At 43.9% G+C, this 27,629-nt stretch overlaps 5 protein-coding genes across 5 annotated transcripts; 2 read left to right on the top strand and 3 right to left on the bottom strand.

The window, feature by feature from the left end:
• Positions 1-19: 19 nt before the first annotated feature.
• On the bottom strand, positions 20-6,526 carry LOC132996697 (C-X-C chemokine receptor type 1-like). Its single transcript, XM_061067030.1, has 3 exons — positions 6,473-6,526; positions 1,942-2,076; positions 20-1,509 (listed from the first exon to the last, which is right to left on the bottom strand). Exon 3 carries the CDS (start codon positions 1,505-1,507, stop codon positions 452-454), a length of 1,056 nt encoding a protein of 351 aa, XP_060923013.1. The 5' UTR covers positions 1,508-1,509; positions 1,942-2,076; positions 6,473-6,526; the 3' UTR covers positions 20-451.
• On the top strand, positions 4,933-13,183 carry arpc2 (actin related protein 2/3 complex, subunit 2). The gene is made up of 10 exons (XM_061067031.1): positions 4,933-5,138; positions 6,500-6,534; positions 7,940-8,052; positions 9,755-9,800; positions 10,006-10,192; positions 10,415-10,508; positions 10,714-10,840; positions 10,944-11,044; positions 11,825-11,925; positions 13,043-13,183. The coding sequence occupies exons 1-10, from the start codon at positions 5,065-5,067 to the stop codon at positions 13,062-13,064; spliced, it is 900 nt and encodes a 299-aa protein (XP_060923014.1). The 5' UTR covers positions 4,933-5,064; the 3' UTR covers positions 13,065-13,183.
• Positions 13,184-14,725: 1,542 nt separating this feature from the next.
• LOC132996696 (keratin, type I cytoskeletal 18-like) lies at positions 14,726-17,646 on the bottom strand. The gene is made up of 7 exons (XM_061067029.1): positions 17,266-17,646; positions 17,097-17,179; positions 16,851-17,007; positions 16,610-16,771; positions 16,402-16,527; positions 15,669-15,898; positions 14,726-14,764 (listed from the first exon to the last, which is right to left on the bottom strand). The coding sequence occupies exons 1-7, from the start codon at positions 17,644-17,646 to the stop codon at positions 14,749-14,751; spliced, it is 1,155 nt and encodes a 384-aa protein (XP_060923012.1). The 3' UTR covers positions 14,726-14,748.
• Positions 17,647-18,103: 457 nt separating this feature from the next.
• Positions 18,104-21,130, top strand: LOC132996767 (keratin, type II cytoskeletal 8-like). The gene is made up of 9 exons (XM_061067122.1): positions 18,104-18,259; positions 18,886-19,094; positions 19,182-19,242; positions 19,366-19,461; positions 20,000-20,164; positions 20,267-20,392; positions 20,475-20,695; positions 20,796-20,821; positions 21,013-21,130. Exons 1-9 carry the CDS (start codon positions 18,104-18,106, stop codon positions 21,018-21,020), a joined length of 1,068 nt encoding a protein of 355 aa, XP_060923105.1. The 3' UTR covers positions 21,021-21,130.
• A 2,006-nt stretch (positions 21,131-23,136) lies between these two features.
• On the bottom strand, positions 23,137-24,311 carry LOC132996768 (G-protein coupled bile acid receptor 1-like). The gene has a single exon (XM_061067123.1). The coding sequence runs from the start codon at positions 24,265-24,267 to the stop codon at positions 23,242-23,244; it is 1,026 nt and encodes a 341-aa protein (XP_060923106.1). The 5' UTR covers positions 24,268-24,311; the 3' UTR covers positions 23,137-23,241.
• Between the last annotated feature and the right edge of the window lie 3,318 nt (positions 24,312-27,629).

Here is a 27,629-nt window from a genome sequence, read left to right as displayed (position 1 = left end):
CTTTAAAGCTTGAGTATTTATCAAATGCATAAAAAAAGACAAAGAGACAGAACATAGGAGCAGTTTGAGCAGTAAAAACAGGCATAAAGGCTGATCCACACTTGATTAAATAAGAGACGAGATTAAAGTTTTGAATAGTGGATGTACTATGTGGCAGTGAGTTCACCAGGTGGCAGCAGTGAGTCACATAGAGCACAGAGACAGAACTGAAAACATCCTGCTGGGGAATCAAACTACAGATAAATGTGACTTTTATAGGTTAATTGATTAATAGATTATATTGTAGACTTAGGTTTTCGTGACACTGCCACCTAACGTTACCGAATTGCATTAGCAACGACCGTTTTTCCAGAGGGGGGGGGGGTTCTTGCATTTCTTGAACATCTTGCACTTGTCACAACTCTTTCTTTCCGGAATAAAAACCCTTTGCAAATAAAAACGTGAAAAGTCTCTAAAAAAAAGCTCCGTGTCCCTCGGACGTCTGAGACGTGGACCTGCTGAACCTTGACGATGTGGACCTCTCATTTCTGACCTTCCTCTGGAAAAGCAGCAGCACTTTCTTCCTGAACTTCTCGCCCACGAAGGCGTAGAGGACCGGGTTGATGCAGCTGTGCATCAGAGCCAGACTGTGGGTCGCATTCAGAGCCTGGTCCACCGATGTCCTCATTGCACAGTCAAACTTGATCAGATCTGTCCTCATCAGCGTGTCTATGATCATGGTTATGTGGTACGGTATCCAGCAGAGTAGGAACGCAATCACCACGGCCAGGATGACCTTCATGGCCCGGTACTTCTGGAAACCACGTGTGTGCAGCAACCTCACTGTGGTGATGCTGTAGCAGACAATCATGACCCCCAGAGGCAGCAAGAAGCCAAACATGTGGCGGAACCCTTTGATGGCGATCCTCCACCAGTTGGATTTGCCGATGTCAAAGACTTCCATACAGGTCATCCTGTCCGAGTCGTCATTGAACTTAACGGCTTCATGGAAAAGCGCCGGCAGGCCGAGGGCCGAGCCGAAGACCCAGACCGCTGCACAGAGGAGCCGGCTGCACATCCTCTGGCGGCTCTTTACAGTTTCACTGGCGTGCACAATCAGGAGGTAGCGGTCGATGCTGATGCAGGCCAGGAAGATGATGCTGATGTAGAAGTTGGCTTCTTTGATGAGGCTGACGAGTTTGCACATGAAGCCTCCAAAGAGCCATCCCTGGACGACCGCCACAGCCGAGAAAGGGAGTGTGAGCGCAATCAGGCCGTCGGCTATCGTCAGATGAAACAGATACACATCCGAAGGGCTCAGGGTCTGTTTGTTGGTGCTGATCACCCACCCCACCAACAGGTTTCCCGGTATCGCCAGTAGGAAGATGCCGATGAGGAGGACGCCCACGGCCACACCTGCTGTGGGCCCCAGAGGTTTCAGCTCACATGATAACGTGTCTTGATCGATGACGAGCGTTTCATTCGATGACCCAAAGTAATCTTCAGGAAAGACGAAGATATACGTCATGACTGTGGATGAAAAACAAGATTAATGCCACGGAATTAAAACTCAACTTTAAAAGATTGGAGAAGCAGAAACAAACAGATTCATTTTGAAGTTATGTGACGGCTGTTCCCTACAAATTGGGAAGTTGCCTTGTGCAGAGTTACAGTGATTTTGAAACCGCTCTTGCAACAGAGGCCTCACCTACACGTTCAAGACACGGAATCGACTCCTCAGGATGTTTATTAAAGTTCACTAAGATCATTTAAAGACCATATAAGACTGTAGCAGTAAATCCAGTCAGTGTTTTAACCTGAGAAAAGCTGCATTTTGTTGTTTTATTAGTCTGGGTTATTTCATTTCCACGCTTGATTTCATACATATTTCATCCCTCGTATTAAATGTACAACCCCTCTACTTATTTTCGTCCATGACAATAAAGCACTCAGGATGCTCACCTTGTGCACGGGCTCGGTCGCAGCTTGGAAAGACGTTGACAGCTTGAAGAACAGGTTTGTTCTCCTCAGAGCATCTTTCTTATGTGTTTCTGACTCAATGTCCTGTTTCCTCTCCCAGCATGTTGCAGCACCAGCCTGTGTCAGTAACAGAACATATGTCACAGGTCGATTCTTAGTTTTGATGGGAAGCGATTGGGTAATGAGGGTGTGTGTGTGCAGCTCACGATGTTATCGGTGTCACTTTCTGGAAAGGACCTGGTGTAATGTTCTTTGCTGCTGTTGCAAAAGTACAGTGTCACTCCCCTGGTTTGTGTCCATATACCATGTTTTTACATTATCATGAAACTGCTGCTGTCATTCTCTATGTTACAATCTCAGTCTTAAAGATGAGGAAGAGGAAGATAAGGAACTAGAAACATCACATTTTTACTTCTTCCTATTTTCTGAGGTTTTTCATCTGCGTTTGTTGGATTTTTAGCAGCAAAACTACACAACCAATTCTCATGAAACTTAGTTGAGGTGTGGTGGGGCAGAACTCCAGAAAGACCCCATTACATTTTGGTGGCTTTCATGACATCTTTCTAGATTTATCAGAGAATAATGCATGCATCTTAATGAAAAGTGAATTTTAATGTGTGTTCAGAAGGAGACTGGTGGGCCTTAGTGGAGGTATACACTCTACTGAATGAAATTCCAGTTGTAAATGATTCAGTTTGGATGGTTTTACAATTAGAGGTGTCCTTTTTGGGTATGACATGTTGAAATAAATCATCTCCACTCGCAGTCAAAGGTATATCTTTGCACTTTGTGGACATGGAGCTGTAAGATCAACGTTTGTTTATCGATCTGGATTCTCGAAATGTCTGTCTGTCAATGGGTGGAGTGAAAGAGGCTGAAAAACAACTAGTTACCAGGTAAACGATGCATGTGCTGAAAAATGATAACCACGCGCCGGTAATGACAGGGGACCGAGTCGAGTTCTTCCTCATGTCTACAAACCTAAATGTCTATTGATACTAAGCGTCTTCCCTTGTCTCCATCAATCACTTCATTCATGTTTTGGTTGGTAATCATACAGTAAACAACATAGCAGAGTGATACATCACTACTCATCGGCTGTCACCACGAACTGCACCTGGAGACTCTGAGACGCTGTCGTCTGTGTCGCCAACAGGAAGCACGACAGTCCCCCAACGAGAAGGGCCTGCTTTTTAGTTTCTGTTTACTCTAGCTGTGACTGTGACCTTTAACCACTGGCACAAATTTCATATTTCAGTCGTGAGTGTTAAGGTTGTCAGATATTGGAAATTATAAAGTGCTGGAAAAGATGGAGGAAATGGAGTTCCCTGCATCATAACAATTGTCTGATGAGACAACAAGAGAACAAGATGAGGGAGGGAGAGAAAGAGAAGCACACAAAGCAACTCTAAATAAACAAGAGCAGACTTTCCTCAGTGTAGTTTTATTTTTCTGATTCTCTGATGAGTTCACATTAGGAATGAAATCAGGCCGGATTATCCCAAATATTCTTCACCTTACAAGAAAGCAGGTTTATCTAAGTTGGAGTCATTGAATTAATATGTGCTACATGTCATCCTCTTCCACTGAAAGCTAACTGTGTCTCCTCTTTGATGATTTATTTCTCAATGTTGGTGCAAGAATTCCCATCGTTCCTTTATGACATTATTCAGCTTGTTCTTCCACCAAAGCTCTGCACTAAAAACTGATAATTACTGTGACACTTAAACCACTTGTGTTGACAGCAAGCTCCGGTATTAGTGACACTGGTTTAGATGTGCCTTGTAAATAGTTCAGAACCTATGTTTTGTTTTACAACACTAATAATTATCATGTTAAAGGGAAATGTAGGTTTTTTGTGCCTGTTTGTCATGTTTGACAGCATGAGACACACTTATCTGTCTGTTTCGTCAATAATGTGGCCTGGGCAGTTTATTAGGTACATCTCGCACCATCGTGAAGGTTGTAATGTTCCCTCTGTGCTGTTACCCTATAATGAAGTATACGCAAATATGTTTCTGTTATTCAAGCTACCCACACTAATAAAAATATGCTGGTCAACCATCTGGAAATACCTGTTAGTACAAAACCAAAGCAGGCAACATCCTCCATAGTTATTATCCAGGTAAATCAAAACAAATCTGTACATCAATTGGAATTTATTATTCTGATAGATGTATATATTTATGTGTGGATATGCAGAGGGGTTGCAATTAACCAAATTATTTCCCTTGTTGATTAATCTATCAGTTATTTTTTAATTGTTTAGTTAAATACAACAAATAAAATAAAAAGTGAATACAAAAAAAACCCAACTACTGAATATTTACACCACAATACTGCAACGCCTCAAACCAATTCCCAAAGTCCTGCTTTCAATATCATACCTTTAAATATAGGTATAGTATTAAAAGTAAATATATAAATCATGCAGAAAGGCCTGTATGCAAACATCATTATTGTAGCAAGAAATAAAAGTGGGACTCATTTTATTTATCTATCTTCTATTTTACAATCTGTTGGGAGTCTTATATAAATAACACATAATCACTTATCCATGTATTATGTATTCACATTGCTCTCATGTTTTGCATTTTGCATTTTATTTAACTTTTTATATCTTGTATATATTTTTATTTTATATATAGTTCTCTTATGTGTAGTACTTATTGTGTTTTTATGTTTTATTTTCATTGTATGCACCTATATACCAAAGAAAATTCCAGGTAGGTGTAAAACTACTTGGCAATAAATACATTCTGATTCTGATATTATATATATATACATATTATATATTGTGTATTCATTATATGTATAAATCAATTTAATGTTCCAGTAAGTTAATTTAAATGAATATAGTAGATACCACTGCTTTATAACTGTCATTATAAATTGATGACAGGCAGCATCGCGGGCGCCCTCCTCCTCGAACGGGGGCCGGGGTCCTGACTCTAAAATACGCGGAAGTGACAGGCGGAAGCAGCCTCGACGGAAGCGGGTTCGTTCTGTCAGCGGAGGAAGAAGAAAAATCCCCGAATCTGCCTCAAAGCGGGTCGATCGCAGCACGAAGCTCCAGCCGAGGACCTGCCCTCTTCTCCCGCTGCCATGATCCTGCTAGAGATCAACAACCGGATCATCGAGGAGACGCTGACGCTGAAGTTCGACGGCGCGTCCAACGGGTGAGGAACCACCGCTGCTGCTGCACCTGGCTAACGATGCTAACTGCTAGCTTCCCCATTCCTGTCAAGGCGTCGCCTGCATTGAATGAAGCAGAGTCAGGGGGGGGATAACCCACATCCCCCTGGCTTTTAGCCCGGGTTAGCACGCTGGGGTGTGAGTCAATAAAACGTATTGAAATACAGAGGGAGTTAGCCTAGCGAGCTAACGTGACCGGCTAGCCCCGCAGCTGGGGTGTGTCAAAAATGTCACCACAATGAATCCGCCCCCCCTCCTCCTCCCGGGCGGAAGTGAAATAGCCCAAACATCTCAGGTACAACAACACAAAATGACCTCATAGGTACCGACTGTGACGTGGTGTGACGTGTTTTCAGGAGGCTGCAGAAGGGAAACGGTCGCTAGCTCGGGTGTAACTGGGGCTAATGGTTGAAGCTAGCTCGGGTGTAACTGGGTTAATGTAACTGGGGCTAATGGTTGAAGCTAGGAAGGAGGAACTGGTTTGCATGGATGACATTTCTCCTGCGTTTAAAAAGGGATTCAAGTGTTTTCATTCACAAGGAAGCGGGTTGTCTAATGAGTCTGAGTCACACCGTGAAGACAGGAAGTGCAAATGTGCCTCATTAATTACAGTCCCCCATATAGGGCCTGTCTTTCCACAGTGAACTTGGTGGTTTCCTTCCACTAAATCCCATTTATTCGCTTTGCACTGAGGGCAAGTCTGCGGCCACCATCGCCCCCCCTCCCACCCCCCTCTCTCCCCTCCAGCTTCCGCATTCCCTGTCAAGCTGAGTCAAGCCTGTCCTCAGCTGAGTCGAGCAGCTGTTCCCCGGTGCAGCCTGGACATGTCTCTGCAGCGTCCACCTTTCTGAGAAGTCTGCGTTCATCCCTCTGCAGCCCTCAGGTCACACACGGTGCACTTGTAAAGAAAGACCTCACAATCCAGAGGCTTCATCGAGAGAAGTTAACACAAGTCACTCGGATGTACACGTCAATATAAAACAAACAGACAAGTTTTTAATTTCCTGTGGAATCTGTTGCAACCAAGGAAATGGTATTAACTACTTGTTTGGTCTATAAAATATTCATTTCGTTGTTTCTGTCTATGAGGTTTTGTTTTTTTCAGCGTTTATTTGTTAGTTATTTAGCAGGATTATGCAAAAAACAGCTGGACGTATTCCTACTGAACTTAGTGGATCAGGCAAGAACCATTCAAATAACACTGAGATTGTAATGAAATAAAAACAGTCATAATTAGAGATCTTGTATTGTGTGGACTGTGGTGCCGCTGGAGTGAATTTAATGGGACAAGTGGAGTTAACAAGTAATGTCTACTCACCAGTATCCTAATGTTGTCTCCTTGCAGAACCAAACCAGAGGCCGTCGATGTGACGTTTGCAGGTGAGATTTTATGACACACTAGAAGCAAATTCCTCCTGCCGAGAAATTTGGAATGGGTGCCTTCTGCGGCCGGGTCGGAAAGTGACTTTTTTTTTTTTTTTTCTGGGGGTAGAGAATGTGTCAATTTGAGAGAGAGAGAGAGACAGAGAGACCCAGAACGGGAGAAAGAAAATTTACCAGTTAGAAAGAGGAAGAGAAAATGTACTAGTTAGAGAGAGAGAGACCAAAAGAGAGAGAGAGAGACTGAGAGACTGGCTGGTATAAATGAGAGAGAGAGAGAGTGAGAGACTGACTGGTACAATAGAAAGAGAGAGAGAGAGAAGAGAAAATGTACCAGTTAGAGAGAGAGAGAGACAGACTGGCTGCTTTAAGAGAGAGAGACAGGCCCAGAGAGGGAGAAAGAAAAGTTACCAGTTAGAGAGATAGAGGCCCAGAGAGAGAGAGATTTTTCAAGTTAGAGAGAGAGAGACACCGTGAGAATCACAAGGTCTGGCCGAACAAGTACATATCCATATTATTGTTCAGAGTCCGAAAATGAGGCCGTTCTAGCAGTTTAGAAACGTAGGATTTCCTTTCATAAATCTCCTCCGAACGTGTACATTCATTTCAATGGGAGAGACATCTTTCCCCACTCTAGCGCAGACATCAAACAAATACTTGTTACTCAAAAACTATAAGTCCTATCTGGAAAATGAAAACATTTTGAGCGTCACAAGGGTCGACACTACAACCAGATATATTTTTATTCGCGAGAGCTCAGAAATGAAGCCGTGAGGGCAATTTACATTTTATGAGACAGTTTTAAACTTTCCAGAAAAATCTTCAAATTTAACATGGGATCCAATGAGAGATGTTGCCGGCAAAACATTCGTAGAATTATTAAAAGCGTTGCCTAGAATTAGTAAAAGCTTTGCTGATTGAAGAAGTGAAAAGGATAAAAAAAAATGTTCTCGTTTTTGTTGATTTCTTTGTTTTCTTTTTTTTGAAGAAGTGAAACGGATAAAAAAAAAATGTTCTCGTTTTTGTTGATTTCTTTGTTTTCTTTTGTTTGAAGAAGTGAAACGGATAAAAAAATTTTTTCTCGTTTTTGTTGATTTCTTTGTTTTCTTTTGTTTGAAGAAGTGAAACGGATAAAAAAAAATGCTTTGCAAAGCATGGACCTAGAGGTGCCTGCCAGGGGGCGGCACCCATAATTATGAAACCCTCTGATTGACCAGTTGCTTGAACAGTGAGGATGTAGACATTGACATTATCCTCTTTCTAAGCAGGATTGAGATTACTTGTATTTTAAACAAGATGCTCTTATTTTAGTGGATTGTTATGTCTTCATTTGAGCTGTGCGTGTGGTGCAGAAGCTGGAAAACAATGCGTTAGGGACTTTGTCTGACCTTCGTCTCTGCTGCAGACTTCGATGGCGTCTTGTACCACATCTCCAACCCCGAGGGGGACAAGACCAAACTGATGGTCAGCATCTCCCTGAAGTTCTACAAGGAGCTGCAGGAGCATGGGGCTGATGAGGTAACACACACACACAAATGAAGGGGGAGTTGCAGAAACAGAAATCTGTGAAATGTGAACGGTCAGAAATGGGGGCCCTCCCATCAGTCAATTCTTTGAACATCCTTCAGAACATGTGCACACACGTTTCTGCAAATCCTGGAAGAACATTTTCTGTTGTACTCGATGAGCTGAAATGTTCATGAGTTATTGACCTTAAATTAGATTTTAAAACTCTTTCTGACCAAAACAAACTGGTTGTCTCAGGCTAACGTTTGATTTGAGCGATGAACTTGAGGTGAGCTTCTGAAAACCACTCTCCCCTGCAAACATCAGAACATGCAAATGTGAAAACTCAAAGCAACAATGTCTTCACTTGGTTTCTGTCTAGTTTTGTAGTCTATCTGATATAAAACGGTGTCCAAAAGAACACACACACACACACACACACACTCACAAACACGCCTCCTCAGCGTTAGAGAGCTGTTCTTCCATGTAAGGAAGAAAGCAGCTGCTGAGGCTTGTGGTAGAAACAGGAAGTGATTTTGTGTGTCACACCTCAGGTGAGGAAGTGCAGACTGCAAGCTGCAGCCACTCTGTGTGCATGTGTGTGCATGTGTGTGTGTTTGTGTGTGTCTGCACAAATGTGTTGGCGTCTGCCCCGGGGTCTTCAGCATTGTTCCATAAAGCTCAAGAGTCGAGGGATGAGAACACGGCTCAGCAGTTCCGTCTCTCACTCAAGCAGCAGTTTTGTTTATTCTCACACGTTCTCATCGGTTCTCAGCTGATATATATCATTTCATTGAAAGGTTGCTCAGTTTAAAAGGAAAAAGAAAAACCTAAGAGAAACTGTTTTTCCACTTTTGGACATTATCGCCATTCCTGAGCTTGATTTGCATATTGAAGCCAGGTAGACCTCGGCTCATTCCACAATGACAGGTATCAATTAAAGTGGAGGCCCCTTGTTGCTAGTCAAACCCCTTCAATTACCTTCAGAGGACACACACACCCCCCCGCCTCCTTACTGCTGAATATTGTCTGTCTCCCTCTTTCTTTTGTTGGTGTTGACGTTCCTCTTCTTTGAAGCCAGCGGCAGACCCCCCGAGGATTCCCTCAGGCTCAGGATATCAAGCAATTTTAACAATCAAAGGATGTTTTGACAATACCTGTTGTACATTCTTTGAAAAGCCCCTTACTTGTCGGTTCCCTGAAGTCTTGGGATCCCTTTTCTGTTCTACAATCAAAGATTTAATATTTTAAAAAGCATTTTAAAGCCCTGTGATCCAAGTTTTTGTTGTTATGCCTCCGTGCTGGAAACACCCGTTGTCTGTCGTTCCAATTCTTGTGAACGTGATATCTCAACACCTCGAGGGAATTTCTTCAAATCCGGGTTCAAATGCTCCCTGATCCAATGTTCGACTTGCGGATGAACTGATTAGAGTTTGAAGGTCAAAGGTCAATATCATGGTGACCTCTCAAACCCTTATTTGCCCTGTATATGCGTAATCTTAAGAGTGCCTCGAGATAATCCTTTCAAATGTGACAAATGTTCAGTTACACTTGCTCAGTTTAGATTTATGTGTATACCTAAAACAACTGCAGTGCAGCAATTCTAGTGCGTTTCATTTCTCTTTCGCCTTTGTTGTGCAGTTCCTCTGTGAAGTGCTTCTTTCTAAAACTGCATTTAGAGAAGTGTGATACAAATAAACGTTTTTCATTTCAGCTTCTCAAGAGGATCTATGGGAATTTCCTGGTGGCAACAGAGGCTGGTGAGTTCTCAGAAACTTCCTGATCTCTTTTTTTAGAAATCAGTGACAACATAACACAACAACAGATTCTAACTGACGGGACATAAGTGTGTCTGTGAGCCGCTCAGCAGCTTTGCTCCCTTGATTTCTTCATTAGTTTGTGGCAGCTCACAATAAGTGTGAAATCAAAAGTGGTGACTGACTTTAATCTTCCATCGCCCTTAAGGCTACAACGTGTCCCTCCTCTACGACCTGGACGCGCTGCCGGCCAACAAAGATGACATCGTCCACCAGGCAGGGATGCTGAAGAGAAACTGCTTCGCCTCCGTGTTCGAGAAGTACTTCAAGTTCCAGGAGGAGGGCAAGGAGGGCGAGCAGAGGGCGGTGGTCCACTACCGAGACGACGAGTCCATGTAGGTTCAAAGCTTCGGTTTCTTCAGGTGTCGTCTGGAGGCAGACAGGTCCAATTCCTCAAAGGGGCTTGAGTTTCTAATTGAAGTTTAACCTTAACAACCTTAACAGACACCTTAACATGTGTTTTGGGGTTTTCAGGCCCTCTTAATCCTTTACAAATCATCGTACAAATCATGGTTTCTCTCTGACATGCACCTGTCTGACCTGTCTGCTCTTCTCAGGTATGTGGAGGCCAAGAAGGACCGAGTGACAGTTGTGTTCAGCACGGTGTTCAAAGACGACGACGATGTCATTATCGGAAAAGTCTTCATGCAGGTTTGTCAGTTACCTGTTATTACCCTGTACTTAGTCAAATGCTTTGCAGTTACATTGCATTGCAGCCCTTTTTTACCTCTGTCTTTAATGTGCGTACTTGTCTTCACATCAGCAACAATGTTACGATATCGATTCCACGGTTTGACTTGTCAACAAACTCCTACACACTCGAACACATCTTTAATCCGACGCTTTCTGCGAGCAGGAGTTCAAAGAGGGCCGGCGAGCCAGCCACACGGCCCCCCAGGTGCTGTTCAGCCACAGGGAGCCCCCCATGGAGCTGAAGGACACAGACGCCGCCGTCGGGGACAACATCGGATACATCACCTTCGGTCAGCGTCACAAACACCTCCCCTTCTTCTTCAGCTGCACAGATAACATGATTGGTTTCCTGACTTTGTGCTCATGTCTGTGTTTTGTCGTGACTCCTTCCAGTTCTGTTCCCACGTCACACCAATGCCAATGCCAGAGACAACACCATCAACCTCATCCACACCTTCAGGGACTACCTGCACTACCACATAAAGTGCTCCAAGGTCAGTGCAGTGAGGAGGCCACAACACAAACACACCACCGTTAAGAAACTAACATTTTGAACCATTTCCTGTGTGAAGTCCTTAAGAAATGCTTGTTTTGGGAATATTTGTAGCCTCATTTATAATGTTTGGGGCACATTATCAGTTATTTTTCTGTGATCGATCAGGCCAGAGTTTAGCTCTCATGGTCTCATGAGAAGATTTGGCCTCGGTTACAATTTTCCTCGGCTTTACGGCTCCTCATAACTCAGTAAATATCACGAAGGCACCGGTTCAAGAGGCTAAAAGCTGAAAGTCTGCTTTAATTAGAGGGAACAGCGACTCACTATGTTCCCCCCTGTAATGGTACGTTCCGTTCACCACCTGCTGTACAATTGAAAGTCCACCCACAGGACGGAAGGTCCCACTTGAAGAAAACTGGCTCTACCACCTTTGCACTTTGAAGTGTCTGTGTGTGTCTCATGAAAGCCAGTTTTTGGGATGGTTTACATTCGAGAGGCGCGTGTTTGGGTGGTTTGGTACGCCCCCCCCCCCGCGGCTCAGACAGCAGATAATGGAGCTGGATGTTGGATGTTTGCGCCTCAGACATGAGGGAGTCAGTGTGGGTGTCACCATGGACGGGTTTATGTCCCGGTGTGGGTGGTTTCAACTGTCAAAACGTCAAGATCCATCACCTGTGCCAAACACTTGAGATTCTGCATCTGATGATGAAACGAATAAAGCCCGACTTGTTTAACAGACGAGATGAACTTGTGATTCATGTCCACGTCTCTTCCGCAGGCGTACATCCACACACGCATGAGGGCCAAGACGTCCGAGTTCCTCAAGGTGCTGAACCGAGCCCGACCCGACGCCGAGAAGAAGGAGATGAAGACCATCTCGTAAGCAGCCTCTCGTCTTCACACCTGTGTCTTGTTTCCATGTTTGGGTTAAAGTTGTCAGCTCTTCTACATCCGGGCTGATTTTCATTCCTGTTGCAGAATATTCTTCTGTCTAATCTCTCACATGCACTACACCCACTCTGAGGAAAATAATATTAAATCAATGACACATCACAAGCTACAGGTTATTGTTAAGATGATCACTCCAGAGGCAGCGATGCATCAGGTGCAAACAAACCAAACACAATGGAGTGTAACATCTTGCTCTATCGGTGAAGATGCTTTGCGGTGATACAAAACAAAATCAGAGGAAAAGAGTCTGATCAGCTCCAGATCTTCTGTCCACCACACTCCTACACTCTTTTTTTCATGGCTGCTTTTTTCAAAGATCCACTCGTCCCTCTCATCGTTTCCGCTCGGAGACGCTGAGACCTCGAGCGCTGCTGCAGCTCATTGATGAATCATGAATGTTTTTTGCAGCTGAAAGCAGAACCCGGCCCGATTTAGACCTCAGATTACACCATCTCTGCATTTTCTCAGATGTCAGTATTTCTCTTGGCTTTACGAGTCCACTGCAATCTGCAGGTTTGTGTGTTTTTGAGGTGTGTGGCTGCCGTGTTTGAAGTGACTCAGGGAGGATATGATTTTTATTTACAGCTCTCCACTTTACTCAAACCTCCCGAACAACCACAAATACTGTCTTAGCCTTGTGGCCCTGAAATAATCGTGGGAGTTGACACTGTCTTAACACAGAGAGTCTTTGTTCTCTGGTTAATGTGTCACCGGAGCCTGTGGGGATCCTCCGCACTCGTCATGTTTTGTGAGTTTTGAAGAGGGAGAAACGTGAATCACAGGTTCGGCGTCAAGGTACAAAACAAACATAAACCGGATAAAAAGCAAAGCGTCTCTGGAATAATTGAACCAAAGTGGAAGTGTCAGGCACACATTGTTTGACGAGGATGTGAGACAGAACTCTGGCACTGATCTGTATCATGTTTAAAAGCAAAGTGTTCAGTGCGCTGAAAGCCAAGACAAACACAAAGCTGATGTTGGCGTTTGGATAAAAAGTTCAGAAATTGATGATTTCGATGCGTCTGTTTTATTTTAATTTCTCCAGTGGAAAGACCTTCTCTCGCTGAGGCTGACCCCCATCAGAGAAATCGTGGACACGCCCCCAAACGCGCCACGCTTGAGTCTCCACGCCACATCGGACAGGACGTCAGGATGCCTCCAAATGTCCAAGACCCCACCCCCCCCCCCCCAAAAAAAATGTGTCCAGTCTTTTTTTTTTTTTATGAATAATAATGTTGGCTCTACTTAGAGGAAGCCAAGGCTCAAGATAAATGGAAAAACGGGCATTCCTTGCTTTGCATAGTTAAAGAGAATTATTAGTCCTATATAAATATATATATGAAAAAAAAAGAAAATTTTTGATACGATATCTTTTACTCCATTTGGTACTCTTGCTTGCCTCCCCCCCCCCAAACCCTCACCATTCGATATTCATGTTCCGGATGATTTCAGTCCTCCCTTCCTCTCTGTGCCGTCATGTCGTCTGTACCATTGTCATTTGAGAAAAATAAAATAAATCACTCTTACAAAAAAAAAGCATTGCACGTGTCTGTGTTGACTCATAATGTCATTTGTCATTTGTATCAATCCAGACATGTCCTTTGACACAGATTTACAAGTGAATCTTTCTTGCATTATAAAGCTGTATAACTCAGTTATCAGGCTGTTAAAATATGTCTTATGAAGACGTTCCATATTTGTAAGATTTCAAGTGATCATACACTATTTTGGCTTTTGAATATATCCCCTCAGATTAAGGATTACATGGTTCTCTATTGGTGGGTACTGTTGATATAAAAACTGGACCTTGTTTTTGTAATATATGTTCAAAGTTTATTGTCTTTTCAGAAGTCTACATTTCTACTTGCATACGTTTCAAATGTTGATTATTTCAAAAATGTATGTTTTGAATTGTCAGCTCATTTCCTGAGTGTTTCTCACAGGAAGGTGGAAAGCAAGTTGTGTGCACATTGTCCATGGCGACTGACTATAAATATTCTTTTATAAACATGTTATTCATCAGTCAAAAGAGGAGAAAATGATTTTTTAAAAGTTGTTTTTCAAGCATAAATGCAGAAGATTTGACAGTTTCAGTTTTTCTCATGTGTGACTTTGCTGTTTTTCTAAATGATTGAATATTTTTGGGTTTTGAACGACCTGTCGGACAAAATGAGACGTGATGTCACCTTGTGCTGTGAGATATGATGAAAGTTTTCTGACGTTTTACAATCAAAACCATAATAATTTTGGCAAAACAGTGTCTGCTTTATCATAGTAGCTGAGCCACCCCATGGTTTATGGTAATGAAATGATGAAAAGACAACATGATTTACTTTTGGCAACAAATGTCTTTATTTTCTGACATCAGAGAAAACAAACAACCTCAGAGAAGCTTTTCAGGTTTGGCAGCAACAGTCGGTTAATATGAAACTTGGCTGATGGACAGAAAACATTTTAGCTTTTTAGGGTGAAGTGTTGGTGACTTCAGCCTCTGTCTTGGGCTTATCTTCTTCCTTCTCCGAATCGGAAGAGGAAGAAGAGGAGGAGGAGGAAGATGAGGAGGAGGAGGAGGAGGAGGAAGAAGAGGATGAACCCTTCTTAACTTTGGTCTTTGTTTTCTTTTCGGTTTTGACTTTTGGGGCCTTGATGGGGTTTCCTCCAGCAGGAGGGCTGGACTTGTCCACTGGCTTCTTCTCTTTCTTCACAGCCGCTTCTTTTTTCACTTTCTGCTGCTTCTCCGGCACCTGGTTGTCAGGCTTTGGCCGATCTGCAAACAACAAAATTAATCAGATTTTACGAGCTTCAGGCAAATAACTGTGTTTAACTTCCCTTTGGTCCCTCGGCCTTTCTTTGAGTTCAGTGTGCTACTGCTAGAAATCAACAAGTCCCCAGAGATTGTTGGAAACAGGACAAATGACATCGGGTAGCTTGTGAAAATCAACATGTCTGATTAGGGTGAAATGTGAAAACAACACTAGAACATTTTGTAAATATGCTTATTTGCTTTCTCGCGACACTTTGGCCTACAACTAGTTACAACCCAGGTTTAAGCTCAACTAAGCAATCATTTATTGTGACTCTTGGCAAGAAAGCAAACACACACACTTCACAAAACTATTCCTTAAACCAAGAGTGATGTGAGGGTTAGTTTTCATGCATGAACTCTGCACACGACTCCATCAACCTTGCTGTTGATTCAAAGAGAACGGAAAGGTGTAAACCACGTGGTTCTTGCATTCACAGACAAACTTTATTATATTCTTTACACCTTTCCAGTGTTAGTCAGTGTCCGTGGCGGCAATTTGACTGAAACCTAAACTTTCTCTGCAAAAACAAGCTGGAATCAATATGATCCTTTTCTTTTAAAGCCGGATGTGTAACTCACCGCTGTGAACTGCGTCCTCTAAAGAGAACTCCAAGCTGTTGGGGAAGAAGAGGATAAGTGTGCTAAAGTCTGTGTGGAAAACCGTATTTTTCTTTTCCTATGTGTCGGGGTGTGTTTATGCCAAAAGAAACCGAATTTATCATATTATCGAGAACATTTTATCAATCTTCTCATCCAACTGTGTGTTTCTCAACATGCCAAACTCCACTGGTTCTAGTGACGAGCAACCATCATGTTTCCCCACCCGGAGCTACAACCTTCACTCTCTCTCTCCGCCCGTCCTCACCTCTCCGGCTCGCTGGTCATCCCGAGGATCAGCTGCTGGTAGCTGTTGATCTCCGACTCCAGCTTCATCTTGACGCACAGCAGGTCCTTGTTGGTGTCCACGTGGTGCTCCACCTGGGACCTCACCTTCTCCAGGTCCGCCGACAGGTTGAGGATCCCCATGTTGAGAGGGATCAGGCGTTGGCCGTACTCCATCTCCGTGTTCCTCTGGCTTTCCTCCAGGTTTCGGATCTGAAAGGAGGACATGGGGTAATTCCTGGCTGCCCACTCGTCCTTGGGATCCCACCCTGAACTTGCTTCATACTTTGATAACAAGCCGATGATGTACAAACTTGGAAGAACACACACTATGTTACAGTGACCTTTTACATCCTCATTGCTTGTTGATCCAGGTGGTTTGTCAGACGACAGTAAGTCGGGCCGAGAGTTTGTCTAAGTAGCAGGTTTACAGTATAATGACAGGGGGGGGGGGGGAGTTTGTGAGACAGGTAGCCTGCGGGGTTTTTTTTTAAGCATTCCTGACATGAAGATATTGTGACATAAATATTTAGCTTCAAGGGTTTTTTGGGACTTTGTGCTCTGAGTGCGATCTTATATTTGTCAGATGTCAGAACCTTTTGCTAAACACTGTGTCTACACACGTCTGGAGAATGTGTAACGAACAATTTGCATACAGTGAATGTTTGGTTCCAGGCGATTTCTCTTTGTTCTCGACCATTTCGTGTGTTGTTTACCTTGCTCTGCAAACCCTGGATCTTAATCTCCAGCATTTGTTTCTGTTTGAGCAGAACCTGGTGCTCTGACTTTCCAGAATGCAGGACCTCCACGTTCTGGGCCTCCTCCACCTTGATGTTTTCAAACTGGAGAGACAGGGGGGGGAAAGAGAAAATGAATATGGCGATATCAACAGGGGATAGGGAGGACATCCTGCAGGTACTGTACCTTGCTCTGGTACCAATCGTCAGTCTCCTTCAGGTTCTTCTTGGCCAGTTTGTCGTACTGGCCGCGGATTTTGTTGAGATTATCGGCCAGGTTGGAGTTCTGGGAGTCAATCTCCACAATGACCTCAGAATCCTTGATCTTCTCACACAGGACATTCACATCCTGCAAGAGCCACAATTGCAAAATTACCTCACATCTCACGTCTGTGTGTGTGATTTGTGTTTTAGTTTGAGAGCCTCACATCTTTGTGTTCCCGCTTGAGGCGCTGCAGCTCCTCCTTCACCAGCTCGGTCTCCTTCTTCGTCTGCTCGCAGTTCAGCCTGGTGTCCTCAGCCGTCCTCTTCAGGTCCTCCAGGTCGTTTTCCAGTTCCTTGCGTGCCTTCTTCTCATCTTCCTCCCTGAAAACAGGTGCAACAATCAAGGGTGATGCACAAATACTCACTCCATCCCAAATTGTGGTTGTGATTGTTCTGCAGACCAAACCTACTTGTTCTTGAAGTCCTCGTTGGCCAACTTGGCGTTGTCAATCTGGAGCAGCAGCTTGGCGTTGTCCACGGCGATATCTTTGATCTAAGGACAAAAGGGCAGGATGGAATAGATTTAGCATATGTCTTATTCAAAATCATTTATTTTTTTCTTAGAATCTGATGACAGACCTTGTCCTTGAGCTCATCCAGGGGTTTCTCGGTCTCATCCCAGTCTCGACCCTCAGGTGTCTTCCTCTTGGCCAAGATCTCATCGATCTGCTTCTCCAGGTTGTCGTTCTCCTCCCTCAGCTGCTTCACCCGGTCCAGGTAGCCGGACAGGCGGTCGTTGAGACCCCGCAGGGTGTGCTTGTCATCTGCGGGCGCTGCGGGAGCTGCGGGAGCGGCTGAAGCTGGGGGTGTGTCCTGCGGGACAGGTGCGGGACGAGGGGAGTCCCTCTCCGGCTCGTTGCGCAGCACGTTGCGCAGCCCCTGGAGGCTCGCCACGGACGCCCTGGATCCTCTTCCCCCGGCTCCTCCGAACATGCTGGCGGAGGATGTGTTTGAAGGCATGACGTCAGCTGGATGTCAGAGAGCTCACACGGACTGGATCTCAGCTGGAAGAGTCACCTGATGGAGGCACAGGACGCAGGTGGGTTTTTATACCTGCTCTTTACGCACCAATCCGCCCCCCAGTGGTGCCATTGGCTCCCAGTGACCTGACAAACTGGCACACACTGGAAATACAAGTTTTTCATGTTGACTTTTTCCTATTTCTTGCTTTGATCTTGTACTTGTCCTCTTGTGATTGGACACATGGCGAGGTGATGGGTGGTCCCAGTCCGGGTTAAAAGCAGCTGCTGCGGGGAGCTGTCGGTGCCTTCACCGCTGATTCCTCCAGCATCTCCACCTCCAGCATCTCCACCTCCAGCTCATCTCCACCTCCAGCTCATCTCCACCTCCAGCATCTCCACCTCCAGCTCATCTCCACCTCCAGCATCTCCACCTCCAGCTCATCTCCACCTCCAGCATGTCTCAGCCCAGAGACTACAGCAGCCAGTCCTACTCCCCCGGGAGCAAGGGCCCGGCCAAGAGCAAGCCCCCCAAGATCAACACCTCCGGGAAATCCAGGGAGAAGGACGACATGGTGGGACTCAACGACAAGTTCGTCCAGCTGATTGACAAGGTCTGTAATACTTCTACTCCTGCTGCTTCTGATACTACTGATAATAATATTAATACACAAATAACTTAAATATTTGGGGAAATTCTTAACTAAAGCAACGATGTTCTCTTCAATGAAACAGGATTAGAATAGATATTTTAGAAAAAGTAAAAAACTAAATAAAAGTATTTTAAAAATACATTAAAACAAAAAATTTAATTTCAAACAATTAAAAAAAGAATTTTAGAAAAAGTAAAAAACAAAATAAAAGTATTTTAAAAAATACATTTAAAAAAAATGAATTTCAAACAATTATATAAGATACAAATAATAAAACAATACAAATTAATTAAATCAGGCAAATCAAGACACACTGATTTGCCTGTTGATTGTATGTATGTGACTGTGTGTAATCACATTTGATTCACACATTAAACACATCTCCTTGTCTCTCTACGTTCTGTCTCGACAGTAAACATGATAACAGGCTACACACATAGTTTCATTGAGTGAAAACATCCTCACCTGTCATTATCAACATGAACCACATAACATGTAAAACCTCAGCCGCAGGACAACATAGCAGAATGGGACTTTTTTTTAATTTTACCTTAAATCCCAAGTACATCTGTTTCCCTTCGCCTCAGGTGAAAAACCTGGAGGACGAGAACAAAAAGCTGGACACAAAGCTGAAGATCCTCCAGGAGCAGGAGGAGTACCAGGGGAAGGTGGACGACATTGTGAAGCAGCTGGAAAACGAGCTGGAGCAGCAGATCGAGACCTTGCTCAGCGACCAGGACAAGCTGCAGGACGAGCTGACCAAGAACCAGGAGGAGGTGGAGGACACCAAGAAGAGGTCAGCACCTCACACCTCACACATTCATTCAGATGATTTAAATGGGCACAAATGAAATGTTCACCCTTTATTCTCACCTGGTCTCAGATATGAGGACGAGCTGCTGAAGAAAGCTGATTTGGAGAATGATTTTATCCTCACCAAAAAGGTAGCGTGAGCCACTTATTCTCCTTGTTTAACAAACCTTTTAGAAACAGCAATATATTTTTATATATTATATTTTGGAGGCAAATTCCTTACCTTATTGGTATTCATATTTTTATACAAACAGGATGTAGATGACGGTCACTTGGAGGAAGTAACTCTGGCCCTGGAGCTGGAGGACCTGATGGGAAAACTGGACTTCCTCAGGATTGGCTATGATGAGGTAATAATGGGGTTTATTACATTTTTTTACTATTGTCTCCTTTGTTTTTTCTTCTTAACATACATTAATAATGTTATAAACTATAACATATGATATTGTACAGCAGTGCTTCCTAACCTGGGGGTTTAAAAATATGTAAAAAGAATATATACCTTTATTGATAAAATTACAATTAAAGGTGCAGTGTGTAAGTAATAGGTGAAATGGATCTATTGGGAAAAAATTAATAGAAAATTATTGTTTTCACTAGCGTATCTCATCTTAATTGTATGAATTGTCTTTACCCTATTGAGCCCTTTACATTTAGATACTTTATATTAACATCAGGAGCGGGTCCTCTCTACGGAGGCCGCCATGTTTTTTAGGCTACACAGGTTGTATCTTAATCTTAATCTTAAAGGGAGGGTGGGGTGAGAGGTATTCAGCTGCAACAAGCAGCTTCACCACTAGATGTCACTAAATCCAACTCACTGAACATTTAACACCAAAGAATGAGGATGAGAGAACAATATTTCGTGCTCGTGTCTGCCCCCTGCAGGAGATCAAGGAGATGGAGTCCCTCGTCCAGAACAAGACGGTGATCCTGCCCGACAACAGCAAGCGGTCTCTTGACATGAAGGAGATCGTAGACAACGTGAAGAATCAGTACGCAGCCGTGGCCAACCGCAGCCGACTGGAGGCCGAGCAATGGAACCAGAAGAAGGTGAGGAGGATGACGCCAGGAAGTTGGAACTTAAAATCCAGTCGGTACAATAATAATAATAACAAGATGAACCCAACATTGTTTACATTTCCCCACACTTAGATCGAGGCCATGGTCCAAACTGCAGGTCAGCGTGAGCAGGACGTGCGTGATCTGAAGAGGGAGATCTCAGACCTGATTCGTCACATCCAGAGGCTCAACGGGGACCTGGAGGCTCTCATGAGGAAGGTTCGAAAATCACATAGACTCAAAGTGAGACTTCAGTCGTCTTCCTCCAAGCAGCCTTCAGCTTCTCTTCCTCTCTCTGTAGGAAGAGTCTCTGAGGAGGGACATCGACGACCGGCGTGACGAGGGCGACAACAGCCTGAGGAAGGCCCGGGAGGACATCGCCCAGCTGGAGGAGGCCCTGAGGCGGGCCAAGCAGGACCTGGCCGGGCAGATCCGCGAGCACCAGGAGCTGATGAACCTGAAGCTGGCGCTGGACATCGAGATCGCCACGTACCGCAAGCTGCTGGAGGGCGAGGAGGAGAGGTAAGACCACTTCGGTGTTTGGTGTATTCACTCGTTAATAATAATCATACGATTCACTGATTCTGGCGCTAACCACTGTCTCTGCTCCGTCCCGGTGAAGAATGAACGGCATGATGCGCAACAACGGTGAGAAACCTTTTCTGAAATCATAAAAAAAACATAAAAACTGTGAAATACAAAGAATATGGATGTTTATATAATTAAAAAATGGACACAGTAGCGATAAAATAAATGTGTATCTATTCAATACGTCACATAATACTCATGATAGATTGATGTATCGTGTCCCACTAAAATCAAACCTCTCTTTCAATCAGGTTTCTAACAAACCAACCAACCAATCCACGTCCTTACTTGCACACAGACGCTCACCTGCCCGAGAAGCCGCGGCCCCCCAAACCCACCGCCATCCCGCCGCCGGACCCCGCCTCCAGGAAGCGCCTGCTGATCAGGGTGGAGGTGGAGTCGGGCCGGGTCGTCTCGAAAAGCTCCCATTACACCGACCAATGAGGGGGGGGGGTCTGGATATCCTCAAAATGTGAATTCAAACGTGGTTGGGTCAATGAAACTCTGTCAGCCGCAGCTTCTTGGGAGGTTTTTAGCAGAATTTGTGTTTGGACTTGGAAACTGTTATGTCACTGCTGTGTTTCTCTTCTTATCATGTGGTGCTCTTTGGTGGAATCAATGTATTTTCTCTACATCTGTGAGCAAAATAAAAATTAAATATTGTCTTTGTGCAGCAGAAAATCACCCGACTCTTTCTTTGGATTGAATAAAATAAGGAAATTGTGGGATCAGGCAGAGGGTCAAAGGAATGTTTCTGTTCTGCTGGTTTTCATCTTGTCATCTTATCTGGTGTTTTACTGTATTTCCTCACATGTGTATCTTCTCCTCCCTTGTGAGTCTGGAAGAAAACACAATTGTTGACGGAGGCGTACAACTACCGGGAAGTAATTCTAGTCTGAGCCCGAGATTGATGCCTGTCCTATGTAGCTTATCTTATCGTTTGGAAACGGGCTTTAATCAGTTTGAATGTCAGACAATTGCATAAATGTTCTAAAGATAGAGACAGTGTTTGTTCAGAGACTTGTTTTGATCCAGAGGAGAGGAGATGGAGCCTCTTCCTCCTCCTCTTCTCTGTCTTCCTGACATGAACACGATGCTCTGATGTGGAAACCACACTGGAACACGGCTGCTCAGCCACATGATGATGTCACATTCGTCCTAATGTCCCACAACAGGTCGGGTCTTGTTTCGCCCTTTGACTCGATTAAAGGCCGCTTCTCCTCCTCGACTTAATGGCCGTCTGTCCCTTTTTCCACCCACATGCTCTGTGCACACGATTTAAAATCACATTTCGCTTTGGGAAGAACAAATGCCACGACACATTCTGCCTTTTAATGACGTTAGAAAAATCGAAATCTCATTTTCCTCTTTGAATACAGACGCTGCCCTAACACACAAGCCTGCAAATCTTTTGACATGCCTCCAACTTTTTTATCAAAATGTGACTGAAAGCGGAAACTCATAACTCTGCGGATCCTCATCTTCGACCTTTCAGATGGTTTTCACTTCATGTTTCTTTTCCAGCCTAATCTCCTCATGTCCCGTAGATGTATTACGGCCTGTGGATGCATCCATCTCTCCCCCTTTCTTCTCTTGCATACCAGTATATAGATAAACACTCGTGAGGGAAGTAGGAGTAAACATTGCAGGCGGGAGGGGGGGGGGGTTGACAGATGGAGAGAATTTACGAGCAGTGATACTGATGTGCAGAGCAGGTTTGTCTCTGAGCTTTAAAGTTTTATTTTACCTTCCCGCATGACGTTATAGTTACATTGCTTGTTGTTCACCCTCTTTTAAATCATTTCTTAAGATTGTCTTGCAACAAGGACGCCATTAAAAAGGCTAACACCAACATACAGGCTTATTTGGACATTTTTAAAGAGCATTAATATTAAAATGAGGCTCTGCCCCCTCATAGACCCGATGAATCTGATTGGTCTGTTGGTTACAGGAAAATCTGTCTCACAGGAAATACAAAAATCATTTTGAGAGGATAACGGATTCAAAACCTGGAGGCAAACATATAAATTCATCACCCTCAAATATTGTGTACATTAGCCAATGAGCTCTCATGTTAAATAAATATGTGTTATTAGGTTAATTCAAGTGTAAGTTGTACGATAATTGTACAACTTGTTGTCCAACAAAATGTCCACTGTCTTTGCTGGTTGTTCCAACATACTATACAATTTCTATTTTAAAGGTGCACTGTGGAGGTTTTGCAGTTTCAACCATGTTACTTATTTTTCAATCTCTTGAACTCAAACCAGAAAAACATATTTAAATAATTAAGTTAATATCATAGAAGTGTGACGCTGTCATTTGGTCAGGGGCCCTAAAATATATTGTGAAAGAAACAAAGACAATGTGTTTTAATTTTGTAAATAAATATTTCCCCTTTCGGCCGACTGGGTGCCTGCAGTTCATCATCATTTCGTGCGGATTTATCCTCATAAATATTCAGAATCATCAGTATTTTCTCAGACGGCCACTTCCTCTGACGCCTGCGTCTTTCTCCACCTGCCTCTGAGTTTCCGGAGAAGTTTGTACGCCGGCTCCGTGTACTGCTTGTTGACCAGGCCGAGCACCAGCGGCACCACGGCCATGCTCCCGATGCCCGTGCAGGACAGCACGATGTGAGTGTTGGAGCTCCACTTGGTGTCGCTGAGCAGCACGGCCACGCACACGTGCATGTAGATGAGGTAGGGAACCCAGCAGGCCAGGAAGGTCAGCGACACGGCCACCACGCAGCGAGTGTAGCGCAGGTTCAGCCTCTGCTCCTGGTCCGAGGCCTGACTCCCCCGATCCACCGAGCGGTGGAGGCGGCAAATGTCCTTCAGCTGACCTCTGGTGATCCACAGGACACGGCCGGTCATGCCAGCGATGGTGAGGATAGCAGGCAGGACCAGTCCGTACACCTCCAAGTAGATGAAAGCGTTGGGGAACACTCGCCGGTACGAGCAGCAGGTGGTTCCATTGGTGGAACAGTTTGAAAGTGGAGTCAAATATTGGCTGGTCGCACAACAACAGCCGTTCCAATCTGGTCCCGTCCAGTTGTTCCACCCGAACGCAGGCAGACACGCGTACAGAAGCGGAGGCAGCCACACCACCAGCAACGCCAGAGGAAAGCTGCGATGCATCCACAGGTTGTTGTAATGCAGAGGGTCGACAATGCAAATGTAGCGCTCGTAGTGCACCATCACCAGGTTGAAGAGGAACGCCAGGAAGAGGAAGTTTGGGAACGTGTGCGCCACCATGCAGGAGCTGAAGCTCAACTCCCGGTTCAGGCCCATGAGCGGGACGAAGGGCAGCGCCACGCCCGTGCACATGTCGGCCACCAGCAGGCTGAGGAAGAAGTAGTTGGGCGTGTTGTGGAGCTGGCGGTTCCAGGCGATGCCCAGGATGATGACGAGGTTGGCCAGGATGATGGAGGTGGACAGGGGCACGGTGATGGCGTAGATGAGCTGCTCCCTGGAGAGGCCGGCGAAGGACTCGGTGTCGTCCATCGCGGTTGGAATCTGGAGACTTGCTCACAATCGCAGCTTGGCACCACACCCATTAAGGTGCAGCGACCCTGCAGAGAAACACCATCCGAACTGGAGTCAATCAGGAGACCCTGTCCAGAACCGGACAGGAACTAAAAACCAAAATGACCTGAGCTCTTCCAGAAGTCTATCCAAAAAAGGGCATATTGTAGGAGGAGAGGATAAAGGGATAAAAAAAGATGTCCTTGTTCAACTTTGCTGAAATTGGAAAAAGATGGAGGGAGAATGGAAGAAATGGGAAAAAGCAGATATGAGTTCATTTCTATTTCACTTCTTTCCTTCCCACAAATTTTGGTGAGAAACATCTTAAATATTGGGGAATCAGTTAGGTTTCGTTCTACCATTACAACCACGATTTGTTCCTGCGGCAGCAGAACAATGATACCAAACCCAACAAATAGCAAATTCAGTATTTTAACATTTTAACGTGACAGCAATTGCACCTCTGTCCTTCACTTCTTGCTCTCTCTGAGGTTTCTACATGTTTCTACCACTTTTAACAAATACATTTTGTTTAATTGATTGATTTTTCTAGTAAAATCTTCAAGGCAAACGATGCAGAATCCAGAGAATTGGCTGAAGGTTTCTTGACCACTGCAACAAACTAACAGCCAAGATCACATGTTACTGGACGTTCGGCTGCTGTCAATCAATAATGTATCAGCAGGGGACTCTGGAGTTACGCCCGCCTTTGTTTCTATTATAATGTAGAACGTGATATCTTGAGGCGAATTTACCACACCTACATTTAACACATAGTTTTATGTCCATTTGCTTTATGGTTCAGCTTTATTATGTCTCCCTTTATAGGTCAGTGCATATCTGCCATCAAAAGAGGATTATTGTAATAACAGTGCAACAATGATTTTTAACAAAGTTGAACATCATATATGCAACTTTGAAATTAAATATTGCACCATATCAGTATTACCAGTATACATACATTCATATATATACATGTATGTATATATATATATGTAAGGAGCAAACAAAGATTTACAAGCAAACAAAACTCGGTGAAGGGAAGTTTATGGTACCAAAGTCCTGTTCAAGATTCAGTGAGTACTGTCTTAAAAAGGTGTAAACATGCACAGGACCATGACTCATCTTTATTCTGGCTTAGTTTTGTGTTTTCTGTCGACTCTCTTTCATTAAATTAGTTTTAAAGATATTTCTGGATTTGTCTTAGAATTGGAGGAATCTGAAAAGGGATAAAATACACATGATATCATTAATAATTCTGAAGTCCGATCACTATCTGTGATGTGATTTAATGTAAAAATACGTAATAATCTTTGCCTTTTTAAGCACAAACTAGTAATACTCTTACCTTTTGGGGATGCACAGTCCAGACATATATCCTCTGCCAAAGGAAATTCAAGTAGAACCGAGTTTCTTATCACTCTCCTGTTCACTTCCCCTTGCATTTCATACAAAGAGCCTGTGTCACCTCCACCACAAACCACAGGAGCTTCTATTATCATTAAAAATCCCTTCGGTCCACTCGGCTCCAGCTGCCTTTTCCCACCACTGAGTCCGAGAGAGACGCAGAGAGAGAAGTGTGCGGCTGATCCTCTCAGATACTTTAAAGGGGAAGTGCAGAGGATCGGAAGGAGGAGGAGGGGAGTTATAGACTGATGTAGGTCTGTCTTTTCCTGAGGGGGGGGGGGGCTGAATGAGGCAGAAATGACCATTAACCCCCTCAAACTCTTACCTTCATTGGCCCCTTGCATTTTTCTTGCCCTCACTGTCCAGGCCTGGAGTGCACGTCCATGAATGGAAGACGACGATGGGAAGCTGTAATCGTCAGCCGCCTGAAAAATGATAAGAACATTCCAGGTTCACGTCAGTGTTGGGCATGGCATGTTGTTTGTCTTCACTCTCTCCATCACGGCCCCCCAGACACGTCAAGAACCCCCCGATACTTATCATCTGCAGCCGGAAAAGCCCAGTTGGAAAACCACAACATGAAATTGACGAAATCCAACGTGGAAGTCCGAGAAAATGTTTGAGGAATAATTACTTGTTTGAATCCAACAGGAATCATCTTATTTCTCATTTACCACAATAAAAGACTAGTTCTTGAAACATGTATTTTAAAGGACCCCCCTTCAATGTAATCACATGTCAATATTTGAGTCATTTGGGGGTTATAAGTATTTTTAGTAATTAATAAGATGCTGTCAGTTTATTTAAGTGTGAGTCCCCGGCCACACTTTCCCCTAAGTGGGTTAAAACAGATGCTAAGATGAATTTGGCCCTGGACCGGCCTGAACATACATATCCAACCTGTACGTGTATATAAGAGATGTCACACACGTCTCATATTTAAACACAGCGTTGGATGGAAGGCCGGCCGGGAAATTTTTTCTTACCCAAACACGGGACCTGGGCCGATAGCTGGGAGCCGAGATGGATGAGCTCCAGTCCGATAATGGTTTTTAAACAGAGATGTACCCGAGAGGGAGACACTGAGCAGGGAGGACAGGCTGGACGTGAAACCACAACATCTTCAAACTACGCAGGAGGACAAGGAGCATGGTGGGTTTCCTGGAACACTGGCTCCCATACCGCAGTAAATCAAAGATCTAATCTGGATTGTTTGTGCATAACCTCAAAGTGGAGTGTTGTGATTCATTAAAGGTGCACAAAGTTAAACATAGACCTCAACTGGCAAAGGAGATCAAACCCAGTGTGTGTTAATGTTCTCCAGCTAGCTCACATTATTTAGAAAGCGAATGTTATCCACCATTATCCAATGAAGCTAATGTCCAGTTTTTTTGCCTAGTTAAGCTAATGTTCTAGTCATTATCCATCATTATCTTGTAATGCTAAGATTGTACAAGCTGATATTATCCATTATCTAGTGAGGCTAACATTGTATAGAGAAGCTAATATTGTTTAGTCGAGCTAACGTTATCCATTCAAGCTCATGTTATCTTCAGATAATGATGACTACGCTTTCCTGCTCCAGAAGATGCAGGACGTTGCCGACGTTGATCATTAAGGTAAGAATTCTCTAAATTATTTATTCTAATTTATAGTTTATTAGGCCCACCTACACATAAAGTAATAATACTGAACTTCAACTAAATTTCCGGACATGTACTTTGCACACAGAAAGTTTAACCTTCGAAATTAAGATTTGTAGTTTCACTTTCCAAACATGCCAGGTAAGAACCACTGGTTGTTCGGTTGAATATTGAAATGTTTTCGATCATTTTGTAAATTGATTCAAGAATTTAACTCTGTCCCTTTAAGGAATTACCGCATCCGATCTTAATCATATTTCCAAATCAGTAATTCTCCTGATCTGAGCAAAT

This window comes from Limanda limanda, chromosome 23 (genome assembly GCF_963576545.1).
Source record: "Limanda limanda chromosome 23, fLimLim1.1, whole genome shotgun sequence".
Lineage (NCBI taxonomy): Eukaryota > Metazoa > Chordata > Actinopteri > Pleuronectiformes > Pleuronectidae > Limanda > Limanda limanda.
The sequence above is the reverse complement of the archived record's forward strand: the minus strand, read 5'-3'. Positions and strand labels throughout refer to the sequence as shown.